The 23,793-nt window shown below is 34.2% G+C and overlaps 1 protein-coding gene across 1 annotated transcript in view; it reads left to right on the plus strand.

The window, feature by feature from the left end:
* Positions 1–23,793, plus strand: part of FAF1 (Fas associated factor 1) — a 239,794-nt gene that overhangs the window by 126,090 nt on the left and 89,911 nt on the right. Inside the window, exons 9-12 of the mRNA XM_032218051.1 lie at positions 4,708–4,803; positions 5,735–5,861; positions 8,061–8,124; positions 12,882–12,963. Of these exons, the coding sequence (XP_032073942.1) occupies positions 4,708–4,803; positions 5,735–5,861; positions 8,061–8,124; positions 12,882–12,963 (369 nt within the window). The remainder of the gene's footprint in view (positions 1–4,707; positions 4,804–5,734; positions 5,862–8,060; positions 8,125–12,881; positions 12,964–23,793) is intronic.

Here is a 23,793-nt window from a genome sequence, read left to right on the forward strand (position 1 = left end):
CTGGAGATTAGCTTCATTCTTGAATGAATAATCTAGAAATGATTATTATTTCAAAATATAGTCAACCACTATTTTATTAGTTTAGCTTTTAAAAACTAGTGATGAATTATCAAAATGTAGAAACTGCAATCTCTTTCTCACTCTCACTGGCAGTCATAGCAGCCTGTTGACTGCTCCACCTCTTGATTTGCATCCAGAATACTGCTGTTTGTACAAACCTTCCTTATTTTGCTCCTATCTTTTTTGACCACCGATCATTAAGTTGGTTGGCAATTTAAGAAAACAAAATGCTGTGATGACACTTTGTACCCTGCCAATGGGCACACTTTGTTATTTGAAAGACCTGGTATTTAATATGAACTTGACCTGATTAACAGGCAAAGACTAGTGTATTTGATTCTACTGCTTCCTACAACAGCTATGTCATGATTAAGAGCTTTTTTTAATCTGGCTTTGATTCTTCATCTGGGACGGTGCATGTAATTGGCTCACTCAGCAGTTTAAAAAAGCACTAAAACACTCCTTTTTCATAGGTCCTTGTGAAGTTGCTTTAAAATAAATAAATAAGCAAGCAAGCAAACAAATAGTTACCTGTTCCAGTATGTGGATTATATAGCATTTAATATTATTAGCTTAGATTAGAACCTCCTTATTCTATATTATATTACAACTCATTGGAATGCACTATAGTATCAGTTGTTTTATTTTATCTATACTACATTTAGTTATAAGTGCATAAAAACAAAACCACAATACATAAGTAAATTACTACCAATAAAGCTTTTGCAGAAATAATTGGAATTATTTTTCACTTGTTCTTTTTAGTCTAAACATTTTCTAGATGATTATGTTTTTATTTCCCCCCTAAATAATTACCTATGAGTTGGAGGTGGGCCTCCTCTTAAATGTGTTGAGGATTTGGTAACAATAAAGGTACTGGAGATAGCAAATAAATAGATGAGAGATGAAAGTTGTGAAATCAGATTAGATTACTGTACCTTCATTTTGAAGCCCTGCATGAGTGGAGAATTCATATCTGCACAGGAGATCCTTCTTTACCTATAGTGGTACTCCACAACAATATATCAGGAAATTCAAAAAACTCAGTTGGTGAAGTCTTCCTGGATGAAGATATTTTCCTTTGCAGAAATTCACTAAAACTCAGTATGATTTATAAAGATTTAAGCCTTTTGAGTTCAAAATTCCATAGTGTCTCAGTCTGTGAGAGAGTGAAGTCCAGTTGGAGTGTTAAAAGAATTTATTAACACTGGGTTTTTAGATAAGATGTCTATCATTTTGCAAACAGATTGCTTTATTTTACAGGCAATTACTTTTAATTATAATTATTAGTTCATTTAATGCTATTTTAATACTTCCCTTCTTTGTAGTGTAGCCTCTAGCCATTGTACATAAATACATGTCTATTCATGCACGTACACACATGGGTTACATGCAAATATTTATGGGAGTAAAAAAAATCAGGATTGATTTCAGTGGCATTTAAAAAGTTTTATCAATCACTGGTAAACTTAAGACAGTATGAAGGATTGTTGTTTGTATCTAGACTTTCTTTTGTTGGAGTGGGAATGGTTCTCTTAAATTCATAGTTTGCTTTGAATGTTGTCATTTTGTAACAACAGTTATTTTAGCAGTGATAGTGATAACTATTAAATACATTGATGGATTAAAGTATTAAAAAGGTATAAAATTGAAATTTAGACATGTGGATATAAAAATGTAATAACTCTATCTGATATCTTAATTTTCACCAATATTAAATGCCATGTTGGCTTTTCCCCTTCAGTTGTATAAACTTTTAATCTAAAAATGCTTACTGATTACACTATTGGTTTCAACATTCTAGTAGTTGAAACTCGTATTTGACCATATAGGGATGATTCATGCTGATTCTTCTTCCCAATTCCATATCTTGTAAGATATGAATAAAAAAGAGAAAAGAATATTCTGTTTTTTATCTAAAAACCTATTGATCTTATGGAACCAAAGAGCATCAAATAACCAGCACCATGTTAACTTGTCTGTCTTTTCTTAAATGCTCTTACATTTTAAAGATAGAGTAAGTCTCAGTTTGATAATACTTAGTCATTTAAGCTCCATTCTACTAAGCATTCCTAAATCTGGATAAAGCCAGTGAAAATTAGAAGCTATTCATTGTGAGAATTTGGCTCTAATTACTTAATCACAATGACAAGTGTACTTAAATATGTTCACATTGGTCACTTTAAGCATGCTATTTAAAAGTTGTAGATATATTTAGCTATATAGGCAAAATTTTACATCAGAAATTTATTTTTTCTATACTTGAGCCCAATAATATACTGAACAAAACTTGATGAAAATAGCAATGTCACCATTGCAAAAGCAAGTGTATTCTGTGTTAGGTTTGGAAGAGTTTCACTGTTTGCATTCATATTTCATTTATTCAAAAATAGTCATTTCCTTTTAACTCTGTGATTTTAAAATTGTGACTAAATTGTTATTTAACCTTGCTACAAGAATGTGTCAGCAGGCTAGTCCAGGCAGGTCAACACCCACTTGGTTAGCTAGCACACTTAATCAGCTTCCTTTAACCTGAAGAAAATGAAGGCTTTTATGAGTTCTGGCATATGTGATTAAAAATACCCTGAATAAAAAGAATTTTTTCCCAATATATTTGCTAGGCTTTGGGCTATATACTAGAGTGGCATGGAAAATAGAACATTTTCCGTGTTTTAAATGCAAACATTAATCAATTTTAAAGGGTTAGTGTAATAAACTGATTTTTGTCATAGTACAATTCATTTTTGATGTCTTCGTTTTCAATAATATGTGCATTTCTATCTGGAAGGACTTGATTGCATAGCAACCTATTAACTAAGAAGACTATATACCTATATTTACTTGGTAGGGAACAGGGGAGATAACTTAAGACAGTTATATATCCATTTGAGTGTCAAAGAAATAGAAATAGATACAACAAAGAAGGGGTTTTCTACTAAAATGAACCTTGCAATTGAATAATTGCAAGTTATTTTTTTCCAGAATTTATTTCAGCTCATTCTCATACAGCTAAACACCAAATTTTCAGCTTCCAGCTTTACCTTCTGAGACCAGTTATATTCATCTGTAGATGAACAGAACTACACTTTAATCTCTTTTTTTTAGCTGTGAGTCTTTTTTCCCATCCATAGGATGGTAAATAGTGATTATACAGTCACAAATTATTCACGTTTCTGAAATATCTAGATATCTAACCCTAATAAGAGGTGTTTAAAGAACCTTTTTCTTGGTTATTTTGTTGTGTTTTGTTGTTTTTACTTTTGTTGCAATTCTTAGTTTATTTTCAGCCTTACCTTTCTTGATTTCATCTTTGCAGGTTCAGGTTACTTGCTGATATTCTCCCTTAATTATGTGTCCATCTTTCTATTTTTTATACTTGTCAATTTGTCTTTCAATTTATCAGAGAGTTCTTTGTGCAGCCATTCTGGTTTCTTTTGAGATCTCTTATTTTCCTTCTTCATTGAATTGTGCTAGAGTGGGATTTTATAATCTAACTTTTCAATGTTCCCAAGTTTCTTGGGTTGTTTTCCCCTTGAGTATTCTCATCCATGGAATCCTTTTCAGGCTCTATCTGGATTTATTGAAATCAACTCTCTTGAAATCCAAGACTCTAGTTTGACTTTGCTCTATTGTTTGTGCTTGTATAATGTTGAATTCCAATATTGCATGGTCACTCCCCCCAAAGTTCCTGTATTTCAACACCTTTGTTTCTGTTAATGAGAATTAAATCCGGTATGACTGATTCTGTAGGTCCCTTCACTACCTTTTGGGAGACACAGTTTTCTGCTAGAAATCTGTTTGACCTTCCATTAGATGCAAAGTTTGTATCCCAGTTGATGTCAGAGTAGTTAAAATCCCCCATTGCTGTTGTGGTGTACTTCCTATATACCTTAATTAACTGACTAGCAAAAAATGTTCATTTATTTTGTCTGATTGGTTGGGTGGCTTGTGTGGTATACAACTATGGCAATGTCATTCTTTTTTCCTTCTAAATACATTCAAAATGGTTTCGTCATTATTTTGCTGTATTTATGTAGAGATATAGTTATTTTTAAAATATATATAGCACAACTCCACTTCCTCTTTTATTAATTCTGTTTCTTTCAAACAATTTTAAATCCCTGTAGCTGTATAGACCATTCATGGGTTTCATCCCACCAAGTTTCCATAATGGCAATAATATCATGTCTGCCCTCGTGTACTTGGATTTCTAATTCACCCTGTTTATTCTTCATACTTTAGGTGTTGGTGTATAGGCATTTGAGTTGTTTTGGACTAACCTGTGTTTGTTTTCTACATAATCTGTTTTGTGCCTGAGTTCCCCTTTATCCTTACCATCTTAGTGCACACGGTAAGGCACACGCCATCAAAAGCTTGGTTTTTCTTAGCAGCAACCGTAATATTCTTAACTGCAAAAACATTGTTATAATTACTGGCAACCCCATTAGTTTTAAATTGCTATCCTATCTTTTTCTGAACTTTTTTCTTCCCATCCTAGGTTCATCTGGTCACTCCATGCAAAGGAGAGAATTGAAAATGCTCTTTTTTTTTTAAGAATGCACCTTGATATTTATGTCTATTGCAGTTTGATTTTCGATGTTTAACAAAATCTGATAGATAATTCAGTAATACCTGTCTTCTTTTTAGATTACTTTAGCAGCCTCAGGAATCTCTTATCCTTGCCATCGACTTACAGTTGGGAGAAGATCTTCACCAGCACAAACTAGAGAACAATCAGAAGAGGTAGGACAACTCCTTCCCACACAGTTGGCAGATCAATTTTTATTAAAGTTTTGTTGAAAATGATATTATATGTCTAATTTATGTCCTACTTTGATCTTATGGCATAATGTCTGCTGGTTGATTTTATTTGATAAAGAATATGTTAGAATGAAACCAAAGAATAAGACATTAGTGTAATAATATTTCTTTTATTATGTAAAGAAAAAAATAATTGCTAAAATTCTCTCATTCTCTCTCTCTCTCTCTATTGACTTTGGAAGAAATAGATTGGTACCAATTTGTTGTGAGCCCAATTGAGAGTATCGATTATGATTTTAAAACCTTAAGGTCCTATTAAACAGATTCCCTAAAAAATCCTATTTTCCCCTATTGGTCTATCCTGTCACTCTAATACAGTAAAAAGGATTTTTTTCTATTTCCCTGCCGTGGTGGAACCTTAACTGAGCTAGGACTTCCTTGCCTTGGAAAGTTAAATGGCATATACCATTCTACTTCCACTATCAGGTCAAGTCTTTTTTTAAGGAAGGCATCTACTCTATAAGCAATTAAACATAAACTTTCTTATATTCTTTGCACTGATTTTTGAAAAAGAAATGAAACAAACAAAATGTTAAAAAGTTATTATATTTAAGTAGTTAATGTATTTACCAAGCACATCTAAATGATATTGAAGTAACCAAAATATTTTTACAATCTCCAAGCATGTCACAACTTTTGAACACCCCTAATGTTTGAAAATTAAAAGTTGAAAAATTTGACATGCCCTAATTATGCATGCTTCTTTCTCAAATATATTTATTAGAAAATAAAAATGAAATTTCATTTCAAGGTTTTGGATGAAAATTTGGTGACTTTCCTATTTAACTATGAAAACTTATTGTTGACATTTATTTGTTCAATAATTGGTTTATTATCAATTTTACTAAACTAGCAATGCACAGATGTACATATGGTTAGTGACAGTGATGGAGATGACTTTGAAGATGCCACAGAATTTGGGGTGGATGATGGAGAGATGTTTGGTATGGCATCATCTGCATTGAGAAAATCTCCAATGAGTAAGTATTACTATGTATTGTGAATAGTATAACCCCAACTTTGGATAAATGGGATGGGGAGAGAAAACAGATTCTTTTTGACATGTTGCTTTTTCAGACCACAGTATGACTTTCTTGGGGTGATATAATAGAAATAATAGACAATACAATCTGTTTTTTTTAATACAAAAATAGTTTTTTTTAAAAAGCGGGGAAATGAAGTTGCAAATTATATAAATGAGTTGTAGGCAAATAACCAGTAAATGAAATGAGATTTTCAGGAACTGTTAACTTTCATTAATAACAAAAAATAGTTAAAATCATGAATAAATGTGATTATTTCACTGAATGCTAATTTTTATTGTGATGTTAGTAATGGCTTGGTCTGGTATTTTTTGCTATTAACAGATTAGGTTAAATCAGATAAACATACACTTTTGTTGAACAAATTTTATCTGTATCTGAAATTTTTATTCTGTTAATCTATTAAATAGACATTTTAGACATTTTGGTTGACTTAAAATGCTACCTGTTAATTCGGTATCATATTTTCAGTACAAATTAATAACCATTATGGGTAATGGTATTGCATTATATTGTACTGTTTATTTCTTTATTTAGAAAATTTATATGCGGCACATCTTGCCGTCGAGCAACTCTACCAGTACAATTATTGCTGGTCACACAGTCAGATTTGGATTTGGCATTTTTATCCATAGTCAGACTGGATTTGTCATTTTGTCCACCAATACAATTATTACTATGGTTGGTCATATAGTCTGCCTGATGTTTAGATTGGCTTTGGTATTTTTATTACGTCCTTCCCAAGATTTGATGGTATGTAAAAGGAATTATTGCATGATGTAAACAAGAGGTGTCAAATACGCATCATCAATATGTCGTCACGTGACATATAGTGACATTCCCCTCCTTTGCTAAAATGGGGGTGGGCGTGGCCAGTGCACAATGCATCCAGCCAGTGGGCCGCAAGTTTGACACCCTGATGTAAGCTATTCCAAATAAAGCTGAATTTTGCAACTGACTGATAGTGATATTGTCAATGTTAATGGTGTTCAAATGATGCTCATCTTTTCGGATGCATCCAATGCATCTTTTACTATTGGTACTGTCTTTGATATTTTATTTATTTATTTATTTTTTGCTATTGTCGTTATATTTCTATTTTCAGGTGTTTGCATTTTGTGATTTTCTCCAGTTCTTTCTCTTCTACTCTGTTGTTATTATTATATACACAAAAAGGTGATATCAAAGCTGCCAGTTCTTTAGCTGGCAGTGTTGATGTTTATACGCATCAACATCTTCCCAAGAACATAAGATATTTTAATACATTTCAGTAGCTCCTGTTTTCTGCTGGTCTTCTCATTATAACATACATTTTAACTGAAATTGACATCATTACAATATGGTATTAAAAATAGAAGAAATACACATTTTAGGTCTACTAATGTTTTACATAATCATTAGTTAATTAATTAATTCCACTTATATTTATTAATTTTTGGTGGCACCCATTCTAAATATATAACTCTGGGTTGCTAACAATACTTTATAACAGTATACAAAATTATAAATAACCTAAATAATACCTGAGAAAATAACAATAGTGCAGATTTTAAGTTTCTGATAAGTTTTCATCAGGCAAGATGGTTGAAAGCCAGGAAAGAAAATAGTTGGGGTAGGGATAGCTTAAACGCCATAGGTAATCTTAGGGCCAGTTGGTTTCTGAAAGAACACAGTTAATTATTGCTTGGAGAATGTGCTGTATTTGGGACACTTATTGCAGAGACCGTTCAACTCGTTGGTCCTGCAGTATAAGCTGGAGTCACTATAGGCAAGACCTTCCCAGTTAATCTTCATGTGCATTTTGAATTTTATTGATTCAATCAATTTAATAAGTCATTTTCTGCTTACAGGTGAATAACTAGCATCTTAAATTGAGTTCAGTGGCTTACAGGGGAGTTAGTTATTGTATCAAGCTATGTCACTTATAAATTGCTTAGTATTTTCAGATTGTAGTATTGACATTGTATTCGTTGATTCATCTTCAAAGAATAGTTCAAAAAGACTTATCTTCTTTTTGTTAAACAATTTGCCATGGTAGATAAGTAGAGCTCACAGAAAATTTGGCTAAATGGTAAAGGAAATATTTTAAACCTACCTGTTAATATTTACTTGCAATATTTTCCTTTCCTTCTGCAGTGCCAGAAAATGCTGAAAATGAAGGAGATGCCTTATTACAATTCACAGCAGAATTTTCTTCAAGGTTAGATTTATAACTGAGTACAATCTATATATGTATATCATCATCATAATTATTGCTTCCTTTAGCACGAAACATATAGGGTAGCAAGTTTCTTCCAATGAATTATAATACATGTATATACTGTGCTTAAATTTTGTGCAATATTTATAACCAATTTTGTTGTATTTAAGTACAATGACAATAAAGATTATACTTATAAGGTAACAAAATATCAGGTAGAAACCTGAAAGTTTCACTGCCTTTCTGTGAGACTTGCAAATCTAAAATATAGTTCCTTTTCAGTTTGAGCCTCCCATTTATTCTTTTTTGTTTCATTTCTCTGTCACACACTTCAGCATGGGAATAAGATCTGAAACCACAGGCCAGCTTTTTGCATTCTGCTTTTGTGTCAGTCTCCTATACTTGGCAGAGACAATGAAAGATACAGTATTTTTCAAATTGGAATTGAGCAACAATCTATTTCATAATATTTTTTCCATGGTTGCAATATTCTTAGAGGTTCTACTTATGATCTACTTGCTCCAGGTGGGCCAAGTTAAAAATAATTTTTCTATCAGAACAAGACTTTTTTTTCTCCCTTTCTTTTCATTGTTTCCTACCATTAGAAATTCAAGCCACCCAGAGTTGTTGGAAGTTGGGCAGTCTTTAAATCCAGTCATATAAATAAATAAAGAGATCACTTGGAAGTTTATTTAGGTAATGTGACTTCATGCAGTGTATTGTTTCAGAGTTTTGTTATTTTGGTTTTGAAGATTTAATGTTGAAAATCTGTTATTCAGATTAATTTCATGTATTTAGTAAAGGGGCAGAACAAATATGTGAATATTTGGAAACCTTGTTTGAGTAACATTTTAAAATACATTTTCAAGGAACTTCATACGTATTTTGCCACTTTGAAATATCCTCCTTTGCCCGAGTTTTTAAATGTTCATTGTCTGAGTAATGTGCAGTCCTAGATATTTTTGAGGACTTGAGGGAAAAGTTAAAGAGCTATATTAACTCACTGTCACAGAAAGTTCATCTTCTTGCCCACTAGTTGAGCCACCAGTATATTTTACTTTTCAAGGGGCAGACAGCCATAAAAAGACAATTACCTTGAAAACAGAAAATTACTTTTAGTTAATAATACTTAATATCACAAGATGGCCTTCTAAGGGCACTTTTTGCTATTCTCTAAGACAACTCTTTGCTGCCAGTTACAAACAAGTTACTTGTCTTACAAATCATCCTGGTCAGAAAATAGTTCACCTTTTTTCAGCATTCCCATCCTTGCTTCAAGAATGAGAACTTTCCAAATAATGAATTATTATTTAAGTTAGAAGGCTTGGCACAGATGGTGACTCAATTTCTTACAGTCCTCTTACATCAAAAGGAGACTTTTAAAGTATGACTGTACCTAGAAGCTAACTGCAAATCTATCTGAAGCTCAACTGCAATCAACAGACTTTGCATCTCTTACAAAATACCACTCTCCTGACCAGAACTTTGAGCACACTAAAGCTGGTGTCAATATTCTTCAGTTCAACTGCTGACAAATATCAGTCATAGGAGCATATTCCCTCCCAGAGGCCTATTACAGTATTACCTAATGAGAGAAACCAACTGTTGAGTCCATCCTGATATCCCAAGTAAACCTTATTGAAGATCAATTTCAGGTGACATGCTTTTATCTAATCAAGATGTTACATGAAAATACCATTACCCAGGTTAAGAAATTTCCACACACACACAAACATACAAACTCAAAGCAAGATATTTTGTGATGCTGCTTTTATACAAATGATACATCAATCATTTCATTTTCTCAGATTACCCTTAGATGTCTCTGGGGCTTGGCAGATTTTTGTAGGGAGGAAAAGTTCATAGTTAATTATTCTAAAGCTAAAATTATGGTTTTCTCAGAGGGGCAGAGCTGCTGAAAACACCATAGTTGTACTGATGACAATCATATTGAATAATCTTCTGCCTTTAAATATCTGATCATTATATTCCAGGGCTACAATCTGACAGGAACAAATCAGTAACACTTTGGTAATAGCACCAAGGCAATATTGGGCTCTAAGAATGTTGCCTCTCTGCTGCCATAAACACACACATATACATACGTACGTACGTGGTATTCAGCAGGTTCTGATCAGTTCTGAAGAACCAGTAGTGGAAATTTTGAGTAGTTCAGGGAACCGGTAAATACCACTTCTGACTGGCCCCGCCCCAATCTATTCTATGCCTCCCGAGTCCCAACTGATTGGGAGGAAAAGGGGAGTTTGCAGTAACCTTCCCCTAGAGTGGGGTGGGAATGGAGATTTTACAGTACCCTTCCCCTGCCATGCCCACCAAGCCATGCCCACCAAGCCATGCCACGCCCACCAAGCCATGCCCAGAGAACCAGTAGTAAAAAATTTGAATCCCACCACTGATACTACATACATACATACATACATACATGCATACATACATACATACATACATACATTGCTCAAGGTGTTCCAGAGTTATGCTGGAACACACACGTGTGTGTGGGTTCCACCACAAAACCGCGGACGACAAAATCGCGGTCGACGAAAGCGCGCATTTGACATCATCACAGCGCGACGAAAACATTGCGCTGTGATGGAAAAATATAAAAATAAAGCGAAAACCTTACCCTAACCCCCCCAAACCTAACCCTAAACCTAACCCTAAACCTAACCCTTAACCTAAGCCTAAATCTAACCCTAAACCTAACCCTTAACCTAACGCTAAACCTAACTCTAACCTTTAACGTAAAATTTAATGTAACCCTAACGCTCTAAACCTAACCCTAACCCTTAACCTAACCCTAACCCTAACCCTAAACCTAACCCTTACCTTTATGTGAATCGGCTTGCTTTAATTTTATTGTTACTTCAATTTTTAATTTTTTTCATCGCGCTGTGATGACGTCAAATGCGCGCTTTCGTCGATCGCGCTTTTGTGGACCGCGGTTTTGACGGGTCACGGTGTGTGTGTGTGTGTGTGTGTGTGTGTGTGTGTGTGTGTGTGTTCCAGCATAACTCTGGAATGCCTCGAGCAATACCTTTTAACCAAACTTGGTACACAGATGACTTACTCTCTGGAAACAAATATTGTGGGGGTAAGTCACCCTAACACCCCTGGGGGGATTGTTCTGTTAAGATATAGCCTGTTGTGCCTTAAAATGGCTTCTATCATACTATCATTCTAGTGTACAGCGCAGCAGAGTTGCCATGGTAACAGCTTCACAGTACTCCATAAGGGGGCTTCCTCTGGTGAGGGGGGAAATTCAACGTTTAGAAATTACGTTTGGTCTGGAATTATTTTTGAGGACAAATGTATGGATTAAGATAAATACCTGGGCAACGCCAGATTATCAGATAGTAGTTCATAAGTATGCATCTATAACATCTTCCTTAGAGATTGTCCAGTCCAAGATTTTTGTCTACCCTCTTTCAGGTCTCATGGTGTATCTCAAATGCTCTGATATGTATGGAACCAGGAATGCTGCTTCTTTGAGGAAACAGCCCACACTTGTCACTTCTCTTACTAGTTACAGTTTTGCTTCACTGACCCCCTTAATGCTCTTTGACAACTCCCCTTAATGATAGAGGACAAATATTTTGCCAACTTGAGTTTCTGTAATTTCTCCTTGGATTTTGTTCTTTACATTTAGAGAAAGTCAGGGCAGAAACTTGCTAGTGAATTTATAATGAGCATGACAGTTGAATCTAGGAATTATTGGTGATTTTCATAGTGGGTTCTAGAGTAGAACCAACTAGTTCCTACTAAGTATGTCTTCAGTCTTGCTTTTTTTGCTACACCATAGGGCATTTAGCTTGGCCCGTTTCAACAATTTCCCTACATCAATACTGAAGACTAGGAAGTAGAAAATCCCTTTTGTAAAGAGAATATCCTTATAGTTTGAATATTTCCAAATTTTCCCCTCACGATCTCTTCTATGACATTGTACTCGCTACCTTTTTAATATCCACTTTTAATATAACTCAACTCTACTCTGAGGGAGAAGCTCTATGCCGCCTGCAGGATCAGAACCCATTTATTGCAAACAGAGATGCTAAATTCTTATTGGCTGCTATCTCAATCAGAAGTAAAAGACTGTTTTTGCCCTGATGCTGATATCTTGTTACCAGTTCTGTGAAATTCAGTAGTTTTAGGTTTCTGTTTTCTTTTTGCCTTTATCTCTATTATATTTTCATTATATCTTATTATCTTTTAATTGTTGTTTTTTTTACTTGCTGGTCATTGGCTGTATGTTCTATTAAAGAAAATAATTTAAAATAAATAAACTGAAATTTCCATTAAGTTTATCCTTGTTAAGTCCGCCACTGGCTTTGAGAAAAGAATTAAACAACTAAAGAATTCTGTTCTTTAATATAAAAGGTTACACTAATTGCTGAGTTAAGAGAATTTTAAAAATGTCAGTTTTCCTTATGATGAAGAATAAAAGTCCAGTACCTTTTCCAGCACTCAATTTTACAATGTTATTTAGCTTGAAATTAAATTATATATATGTGTGTGTGTGTGTGTGTGTGTGTGTGTATGTATATGTATATATATGTATATATATATATATATATATACATACATACATACATACATACATACATACACATATACAAATATTTAGATATATAATTATCATTAAAGCATTGATACAATAAGTCTTGGATATTTGATTTTGGAAAATAATACTATTGTCTTTTTGTTATTAAAACTCTCTGAAACATTTTGGATTGAAACAGATATGGTGACTGCCATCCAGTATTTTTTATTGGATCTTTAGAGGCTGCCTTTCAAGAGGCCTTCTACGGGAAAGCTAGAGATGTAAGTACATTTCAAACTCTATATTACTCAGATGACAAAGGAACTCAGTGTAAAAATATCTTCTGAATTTTTGCCGTATTAATGAAGTTTAAATTTTTATACTGCTGCTGCTGCTAGTTCTTTTCTGAAAACTGGGACATGGAGTAACGTTTGCTCAGTAACAAAACATTTTGAACTGGTTGCAGCTTTGGCAAAGGATTGGAAAGGACTAATTTTTGCCTAATTCACTCTCTTCTGCATCCCATCCCAGATGATTGAAACAATCTGGCAAATAATACAAAGGACTGCAAAAGTGAAAGCTAATTTTCTGAAAGCTAATGCTTGATTTTCTTCATTCAATGGAGGAATACTAGTAATAGTATTAGGTAGCAGGCAGAACATTTTTGTGTTCCCAAGCAGTTACTAACAAAGGCATACTAGTGTCTTTTCTGAGACAGTAATGAAGAATGAGATGAGAGTTATGCATTTTTCTGCATAATAAATAAATCAATATTCTGAGTTTCATTATTACCATGGGAGAAAATTCAAAGTTGTGCAATATTATACAATAAAATGTTTCCGTTGCAAGCAGTTAAGAATGCCTTAATTACATATTTGATGAAACTATTTTTTGTGTGTGCCTTGGAATCAGTTTTTGATTCCAAGCAACTACTTAGACAAATCCTTGTAGTTTTCTTGGTAAGATATTTCAGATGTGGTTTGCCATTGCCAACTTCCTTGAGCTGCAAAAGAATGAATAAGCTCAAGATCACCCAGTTGGCATTGTGCCTAGGGCAGAACTAGAAGTTATGATCTCCCAGTTTTTAGCTTGATTCCTACATCAAACTGGTGTTCATATACAAGAAATATCTTACATATAATAAATATAATTAATATCCCTATTTACAGATAATGTACAGTGTAGCTTAAATGCTTATGTAAGGCTAACCACTATGAAGCAGCATCCTTTTCCCCCCCAGTACTTAGTGTCTTAATATCTAACAAGCAAGCATTGTGATGATTCCACAGTTAAGATGCAAGGGAAAATGTTTACTGTATACAATATAAAATATTATGCAATATTACAGAAATGTCAACCTTGATCATTGCATGCATTCTAAAAGCATACCGGTATATTCATTTTGTAAAAATGTATAAGCATCAATCAAAAATTGTACATTTTTTCTTCCCAAAAGGATTAAATATTTGAGAATAGTTAATTCCCTGTGTGATATTTATTATTCTGTAGATTAATATAACAATTACAGAGTAAAAAGGTAAATAGCTGAATCGTGGATTTTCCTTATTACTATTCGCTATCCTTATGATTGCAGTTTTTCTGAGGAGGTTTCCTTAACAATATTTTTGAAGATTAGCAACTTTTTTTTTAAAAAAAAATGTCTGTCTGTCTGTCTGTCTGTCTGTCTGTCTGTCTGTCTGTCTATCTATCTATCTATCTATCTATCTATCTATCTATCTATCTATCTATCTATCTATCTCTGCAAGAACTGTAATCTTAACCTACGTGTTTTGTCCTGATGTGCAGGGCACTTAATTTTGCCAGGGCAACAGATGAGCTTCAAGCAATAGCATTCTTAACTTGAAGTGAGAAATTGAGTTGGAAGAGTAAATAAAAACAAGATTGAAAGTTTAAATCCTCTGCTGGGCTTTTTGAACTTATATGCTCATTAAATGTTTATTGGAGTGGTGGGATTATGAAGGATTTGGGGAGCTTCATCAACTGGTATATAGTTAATCACTAAGTAAAACACTGCATTTGATAAAGTGTTTCTCACGATGCCACACTCAATCCATCTTAATGAAAACCACTTCAAACTGATTTAATTTGAGAGCACTTCACAGCCAAGAGTAAGTCCAGATCTTGTCCTTTATTTGGGAAATTTTTCAATGTTGTCTAAGGAAAGAGATCTCTATTCAAATTCAGCTTTAACAAAAGAGCAAGTCTTAGTTTCTTTGTATGTAATGTTGCTTTTGTAGCAGAAAATATAGAGAGAATTTGAGATCTGATTCTTATTTAAATGAAACAAAAATGAAGAATAGTATTGTTGAAAATATTTTTGTTCATACATACCTATTCAATAATTCTTCAAATAAATGAAATACATGTGAATAATTCTGTTACTTTTAAAGATTATAACTGAAAATACATTACTATCTAAAGTAAATATTATTATATTAAATTATCTGTTGTAATATCGATATAATTATTATCAATGCTTCATTTGGTCAAAGCAGAACTATAGAGATTATCTGCATCAGAATTGCTAAAAAGCCTACACTATCACAAAAAGTCTATCCTGCCAAGTAATGATTGGTGACAGCTAGATCTCTGCTGGTCATTGGTGTAATTATTTAAAAAGCATTCCATAAGTGGCTGGAATGGGGTGGATATGACTGTGAAGAAATCTGATCATCTGTCTAACCCATGGGTCGTCAACTAGTAGGCGTTTCGGGATTCCAGGTGGGCGATAGGGACTTAAAACCTCCTTTTGAGCAAGTGCGCAGTTGCAAAATAGGAGAAGCAAACACGTGAGAAGGGGAGGAGGGGATAGCAGGGACAGGAAGAAGCCGAACAGAGCAGTTGCAAAATAGGAGAAGCAAACACATGGGAAGGGGAGGAGGGGATAGCAGGGACAGCCAGAAGCCGAAAAGAGCAGTTGCAAAATAGGAGAAGCAAACACGTGGGAAGGGGAAGGGGGGGAGGGGATAGCAGGGACAGGCAGAAGCCGAACAGAGCAGTTGCAAAATAGGAGAAAGAAAAGTTATAGGCAGGAGAGAATTGTTGGCTAATAATAATAAGTGGGCTAACTAGCTCAGCCTTACTTTTGTACATTGCCCTAAGGAAGATAAAAAAAGGAGATAAAAAGGAAAAGATTAAAAAAAATTAACAAAAAAAGGGAAGAAAAATAGAGAAAAGGGGATAAAATAAAGGAGGAGAGTAAGCAGTGTTTAGTTTGGCTCATAAAGTTAAAAACATTATAAACATGCATAAAGTATAAATAAAAAGATAAATGTTATATTTGTGCTGATAAATAAATAAAGGGAGACTAGTATAGATCTATTTCAAGCTATTTAGCTCTCATCAGCTAGCCATACCCTTGCTGGGAATCAAACCTGATTGATTCGTACATTTCTTTTTTTAAAAAAACACCCTCCTTTCTAAAAAATATTCCGCACTTGCGCAAAAACTGGTGGGCGGTAAGGAAATTTTTCCATCAAGAAAGATCCATTAGTGGGCGGTAGGTAGAAAAAGGTTGACTACCACTTGTCTAACCATAAGATTACAACCTGATAGTTGTGACAGAAGCAACAGGACTTTCATGGCTTTACTAAGGTCTGTATCAGGTCTGTATCACAGAAAGCAATCTGACAAGAATGCTAATCTCAAATTATTTAAGGTCTTATATGCAAAACTTGTATTTATGACAAGTGAAGTGTCCCAGAGTCATGTGATTACCTTTTGTGACCTTCTGACAATCATCATATAGTCATTAGGGAAGCAGATTAATGTAACATCTGTATTACTAATTTAACACATGTAGCGATTCACTGAACAAATGTGGCAAGATAGGTCATATAATGTGGCAAAATCCACTTAACAACTGTGTTACTTATCGTGTTTCCCCGAAAATAAGATAGGGTCTTATTTTCTTTTGACCCCCGAAATAAGCACTTGGGCTTATTTTTTGGGAGGTCTTATTATTTTTGATGTGCAGGAGGCGGAGACCGTGGTGACCTCATGGCTGCTGCTGTGTTGCAATATTTTCGGGGAGGGCTTATTTTTGGGGGGAGGGTTTATTTTAGCGCATGCTCTCAAAAGCCCAATTGGGCTTATTATCCAGTGAGGTCTTACTTTCGGGGAAACAGGGTAGCAACAGAATTTTTGGACACAATTGTGTTCATAAGTCGAAGTCTACCTGTATACTAATCAAAATTAGTACACTTATTATAAATATTTAAGATAATATTTTTAACTCTCAATGAAAAAATGAATCTAGAGTCATTCTTCTAATCTATACTATATACTATCTAATCTAGAACATACAGACCTCAATTTTTTGTATTTAGACACCACATGGTCTCTGTCTTACCAGAATTCAGCCTGAATTCTGTCCCCATTGAATTTATTGTACAATGAGAATGGTGCAGAACATTTTCTGATGCAGATATTATGGAAAAGTAGAGCTGAGAGTCATCAGGATATTGATATTTTGCCTAAAGAGTCTTAATGAGCCTATCCACTAGCAGTATTATATACAGGTGAAACTCAAAAAAATAGAATATATGCAAAAGTTCATTTATTTCAGTAATACAACTTAAAAAGTGAAACTAATTAGAGAGCAAGAGGATGAACAATTTTATAATATATGGGACTTGTTTTATCAATGGCTAAGGGAAAAAAAACAAAATCTTGGAAATGAAAAATGATACACTTATGCCTTAATTGGAAAAAGTAAATGATGATATAATTATGCTGTGAAATAATTCAACAATGATATAAGGAAGTACTAATATAAGGTCTGGTGATATAATGTATAAGGTTAAGAACTTATTATAATGATATTTCGCTGCTGATAAGGCAATTCTAATAGGGGAACAAATGAAAACTGGTATATATAGGCAGCGATGCCTTGTTGAACAATGAAGGAATAAGATCTCTGTTTGAAGGTATGAAATGCAAGATTAACAATAAATAGAAGCATATTCTCTGGGGGGAAACAATGCTAATGTTAACTGAATATATAGTGTAGAAGGAAAATGAGACCTTTAGTTACGTTAGAGGAAATATCTGAGATGGTAAACATTATTTGAAGATGTAGATGTTAAAACAACCGTAAGCAAACGACATGCTGCATGTGATGATGGTTTTTTTTTTGTTTTTTTTTTCCTTTTTCCTTTCCTTCTTGGACCTTTTTTTGTCCTTTTTGGACTCCCCCCCCTCCCCCGACCCTTTTCTTTTTCTTTTCTTTTTTTTTTCTCTCTCTTGTTTTATTTTGTTGTTTTTTGTTTTTTAAACCCTAGCTTATTGTGGTGCTTATTAAATATACAATAGAGAGATACGGGAGGGATGCACTTGTGATTAAACGACATATTGTATGTGAAGATGGGTTTCCCCTCCCCCCCCTTTTTTTCCATCCTCTCCCTTTCCCATTGTTGTTTGTAATAAAAAATAAAAATAATTATTTTTTTTTTAAAAAAAGTGAAACTAATATATAAGATAAGACTCATTACATGCAAAGCAAGATAGTTCAAGCTATGATTTGTCATAATTGTGATGATTATGGCGTACAGCTCATGAAAACCCCAAATCCACCATCTCAGAAAATTAGAATATTACATGCAATCAATAAAACAAGGATTGTACATAGAACAATATTGGACCTCTGAAAAGTATAAGCATGCATATGTACTCAGTACTTGGTTTGGGCCCCTTTTGCAGCAATTACTGCCTCAATGCGGCGTGACATGGAAGCTATTAGCCTGTGGCACTGCTGAGGTGTTATGGAAGACCAGGATGCTTCAATAGCGGCCTTCAACTCTTCTGCATTGTTCGGTCTCATGTCTCTCACCTTTCTCTTGGCAATGCCCCATAGATTCTCTATGGGGTTCCAGTCAGGCGAGTTTGCTGGCCAATCAAGCACAGTAATCCAACAGTCATTGAACCAGGTTTTGGTGCTTTTGGCAGTGTGGGCAGTTGGAAAATGAAGTCAGCATCCCCATAAATCTCGTCTGCAGAAGGAAGCATGAAGTGCTCCAAAATCTTCTGGTAGACGGCTGCGTTGATCCTAGTCTTAATGAAGCACAGTGGTACAAAGTCCTGTTGCTCAGTGGTCTAAAGTCCTCTTTTCTGATGAGAGCAACTTTTGCATCTCATTTGGAAACCAAGGACCCAGAGTATGGAGGAAAAATGGAGAGGCCAATCAAGCACAGTAATCCCACGGTCATTGAACCAGTTTTTGGTGCTTTTAGCAAAAGTTGCTCTCATCAGAAAAGAGGACTTTGCTTGGTCCAAAGTCCTGTTGCTCAGTGGTTCAAAGTCCTCTTACTCATGACTTAAAACAAATCAATAAATTAATGACAGATACAATTTTGGGTAATATTGGCCATATATGTGGGCAAGTTTTTTGTTTGGCAACTAATTTTATAGGTTATTTTGGAATTCCTAGTACAACATGGAAACCGTAGTACAGTGGCTTGTAAAACTAAGTTCTTCAGCCTGTATTTTAGTCTGTGTTTCATTAAACTAGAAAGAACAATTAAGTGGCCTTTGTAACCTTCAAATGTATGTAGAAATTTTCATAGTAGATAGAATGAATGTACACACGCATGTTATAAAAAATCACATGATTTCTAGAATTGCTAAAAATTGGTTGCTTCATTGAAGTGGAAAAATGATTCGGGCTATAAGATCCCCCCCCCCTTCAATTGAGACCAGTGGTTAGTGGATTATAACTCCAACTTCAATTGTTAAGTGCTAGTTGTTTCTTTTAAAAGCATGTGGAAAATGTTGTTCATTCATACAAGTGTCTAAATCTTATTTGTTCTTAAATAAACCTGGAATACAAATTTTCTTGTTCATTGTCATTTTGGTGTCTTCATGTCACTATTTAACTCTTGCCTTAATAAGTCCCTGAAGTTATCTTGTCAACATTTCAGAAGTGGTTTGCCATTGTCTTCTTCCTAGGGTTAAGAGAGGTTGACTGTACCATGATCAATAAGTTGGCTTTGTGTCTAAGGCGGACTGAGAACGCATGGTCTCTGGGTTTCTAGTCTGGTGCCTTAACCACTACATCTTTAGTAAAATTTAGGGTATATGAAATATTATCTCAATCTTGAATCATTTTCTTAAGAGGAAGGAATATGACATGTCAAAAAAACGTGGGATTCTGTATAGTAGAGTCATTCTGCTGGCAAATGTATTTGTTGGTAGAATGGATTCATTATTTCCTACTGCAAGCCTCCAAAACAGATTTGGGGATATAATGAAGGATGTGGAGAATGAGGGAAAGTTCCAATACATTTGCAGAAGCTGGGCTATAGATGCAGCTTCTGATACGTAGGGTTCAACTTGTGGCTAGAGGATATTTAGCAGGCATGTATAATTACCCTATAATCTACCGTATGTAGTTAAATAAAAGGTTCATGCCACAGTTTAAAATTAATTTGCCACAAACATGCTGAAAATGAATTTCCAAGCTATCTATAAAATATAATTCTATAATAATTTTATTCAAACAATACTAGTTTGCTGAAATTTATGCTGAACAAATAATATTTTATCATCATATGTTGTAGTATTGCACTTTTCTGCTTTTTAAAAAGCTGGTAGAAACAATATAGCTGCATTTTATAAGATAAAAATCCATTACTTTTAATTACAACATACACATTCTACTTCAAAGGAAGTCAGCTTTAAACAAAACATATACTGGAGATTTTATAAAAAATGTTGACAAAATTTTGATTCTAACCTCTGACATTTCCAATTATTCTTTTGAATGCACTCTCAAATGAAATTTGCTAAATGCTCCTCCCAACGCCCCCCCCTAAAATAGGCACATTTTAATTTCCCCCATCCCAAGCCCATTAGTGTTTTTTTTTAATAGACACATAGAAGCTAAGGTTCTCCAAATAGTTACAATTGTTCCAAGTAACACTTTTAATAGAAAATATCCTTTTAAGTAATCTTGTTACCTCACTTCCCCTGATAGAAGAAGATCTGAAGGAGCAAAACTCCTATTATCCTAATACTTTAAGAGATTTTCACTGGAAGGCTTCAGTAACAGAAGAGGCAGCCTGTCCAAAACCCCTCGTCATTCTGACTTATGGCCCTTTTCTAGTTTTTATTATTTCATTGCTCATCCAAAACAGTTGTTTAGTTTTGTGAAGATCATGTAATTCCTTTGTAAAATGCATTAGAGACAGCTATTTAGATGTCAAATTTATCTGGATGTTTTTGTTCAATCAGTTGGAAGAGCAATAGATCCAGGCAGATAACAACTATAGATTCTGTTAGGAAGCATAAAGATTTAAATTACTATGTTACATATCAAGGTTTTATATAGGAATATTGCTATTGAAAATCCAGGTTTGTAGTTTTGATTTGTTACTAGTCTTAAGGAATAGTAATTACCCTACAGAACATTTTGAAGGATTTCTATATCATTTTTAAATAGAATCAAAATGAAATCTACTTTTATAGGACAGCCTGTTACATTTTTCTGCCATATGTAGCAAGAACAAATGCAACCAACTACAATTATCAACAACAAATTAAACTATGTGAATCTGGCAGTTTTGCATATGTAGTTTTTAAATGTTTTTATACATTTCCCTGTTTACATATGCTGTAAGTGTGCACTTGCCTTGTTTTCTACTATTTGGTCCCAACTTATACCTTTAAACTGTACTTATTTTGGAAGATTAATTCACATGGACTCTTATATTTAACAGTTTCATGGGGTTGTTTCTTTGGGACGAAAGGAGTTTCTCAAGAGTTTTTTTTTCCTGTCTCTCTGCTTTCAGTGAAAAGAGGAGAGCAAAGCCATCCGCTTACCACAAAGCAGTCCCACCACAAAGGAAAGATTAAGGGTTTAGAGAGAGGTCAATGTGGGTTTTTCTCTAACTAAACACTTTCCTAAAGTTTCCTTGTGGAAAAATAATGAAGTCATCTGAGAGTTTTTAAAGAATTTTTATTTCTTTTTCACTGTCTGCATTCGCTTGTCTTCTCAGCATGGATGTTTAATCTTTCTAGGCTTTGTGAATTGGCCCAAATGAATAAATGGTGAGCTGTCTCTCTAGGAGCTAGCGGCTTATTCTAAGGCCCTAATCACTGAGTAAACACATCTTTGCCCTCCCTCTCTTACAACTGCTATATAATAGTGGAGATTCTAGCACAGTAACTTGGATATTGCAGGGATCCATGCTTTGAAATGCAGAATGGCTGATCCTCCAAAACAGACAGTGCCTGATCTTCTCCTGCCTCTTTCTTCTTTTTTAAATTAAATATCACCACAGAGATGCTGTTTTATTGCCTGATATTGTGCATTAGTGCCCTGGATTTTCAAGTTTGGTTTCAGTCAACATTGTTGGCGGCACTTATATGGAACTGTGCATGTTAGGCTTATTGGTGGCCTTTTCTGCAGTATGTATACTTAGTTTGGAATAACTTTTTAAATTAAAGGAGACAAACATTAATGTAATGTCTAATCCCTTTTCCAAAGTCTACTGTTCAAATTATTCCATACTTTTTAAAATAGATCATAGAATTTTCCCAAACTCTTTTTTTAAAACAATGATTTAAAATAAACCATTCATTGCAAACTAATTTCCCATTAATTTATTTGTAACTGGCATTTTTGGATAAAGATAGCCATAGCTTGGCTATAATTTCGTGACCCGACAAATGCGCGCATGACAAAAGCGTGGCGACGAAACCGTGGCGACAAAAACCACGATGTCCTAAATGCGCCCACAACAACGCGCCGACAAAACTGCGCCCACAAAAGCGCGATTTCAGTTAAGGTAAGGATTACGTTCAGGGTAGGTTTAGGGATTTCAGTTAAGGTAAGGGTTAGGTTTAGGATTAGGTTTAGGGTTAGGTTTGGGGTTAGGTTTAGAACTCGTGGTTATTACTTGTTTGTTGAAGGCACGCTTTTGTCGGCACGCTGTTGTCGGCACGTTTCTGCGCTCATTTGTCGGCGCGATTTAGAACTTGCGGTTTTCTCGCCGCAGTTTTGTCAGTCGCGCTTTTGTCGAGCACGCATTTGTCGGTGAACCCTATAATTTATAGAACTATTTTGCAATTGACATGCCTAGTGCCATTTTCTCCAATAACCCATTACATACTTTTTCTCAGTATTACAAGCTAGTTTTCAATTTCAAATTCCAAAGTAGTTTACAATGGACATTGTTATTGGGAAAATATTATGAAATATTGATTATATATCCATGATAAAGAGACATGTTAATAAATTGGTGTATTTTCTCCTCTACCAGAATATGTTGATTCTGTGCTTGTCATAGCAAAAAAAAAGTCCTCATTTTCACAGAATGTTGAGCCTTATTAAAATAATCTAGGCCTCTTATGGCAATTCCCTTATTATAAGGTACATTATCTTCCCTGACAGTATTTCAATTGTAGCTTTGAAAATTAGAATGGCTCAGGAAAAAAAAGCAGGCTAGTACTTTATGTGTGCCTATATATTGTTTTTTGTTAATTTTCTTCAGCAACTGACATTCTGGGAATTAAACTGTATTTAATTTTATTTGTTTATTTAATGATAGGTGTATGTAGGTCTTTGCTTCTCAAGTTCTAGCATTCTGGGGGGGAAAAAAAGAAAACACTCCTTCCAACATTTTCCTTGAGTTTATTTTCTTACATTATTTGGTGTTAGAATTGTTTGAAGACGTGTGCTGTTTATTCTTCTTTTTGTATTAGATATTTTATTTTAGTGTAATTTATTTAGTGTAGTTCAGAGCAAATTTGATGGTTAATTATCCTCTCTAGCATATTATGTAAATTATTCTATTTACTAGTAATATATTGTGTAAATTAATTATAATTACCGTATACAGCCATAGAAAGTTATGAGCTAAAAAGACTTAAATTTAATCAACCAAGAAACAAATATGAGAATAGGATTAACAGGACTGCTGTTTCCATAGAACTATGACAAAAATGCATGTGGTTGGTAAATATGAGAAAGATTTGATGAAAAGGTTACATTATATGTATATTAAGGCACACACTATTAGAATTAAGTAGAACTGTATATTATATGAAATACAAGGCTGACTACAGCATTCCTTTGTTGAATTTTTCTCCTT

The sequence above is a fragment of the Thamnophis elegans genome, chromosome 5, assembly GCF_009769535.1.
Source record: "Thamnophis elegans isolate rThaEle1 chromosome 5, rThaEle1.pri, whole genome shotgun sequence".
Classification (NCBI taxonomy): domain Eukaryota; kingdom Metazoa; phylum Chordata; class Lepidosauria; order Squamata; family Colubridae; genus Thamnophis; species Thamnophis elegans.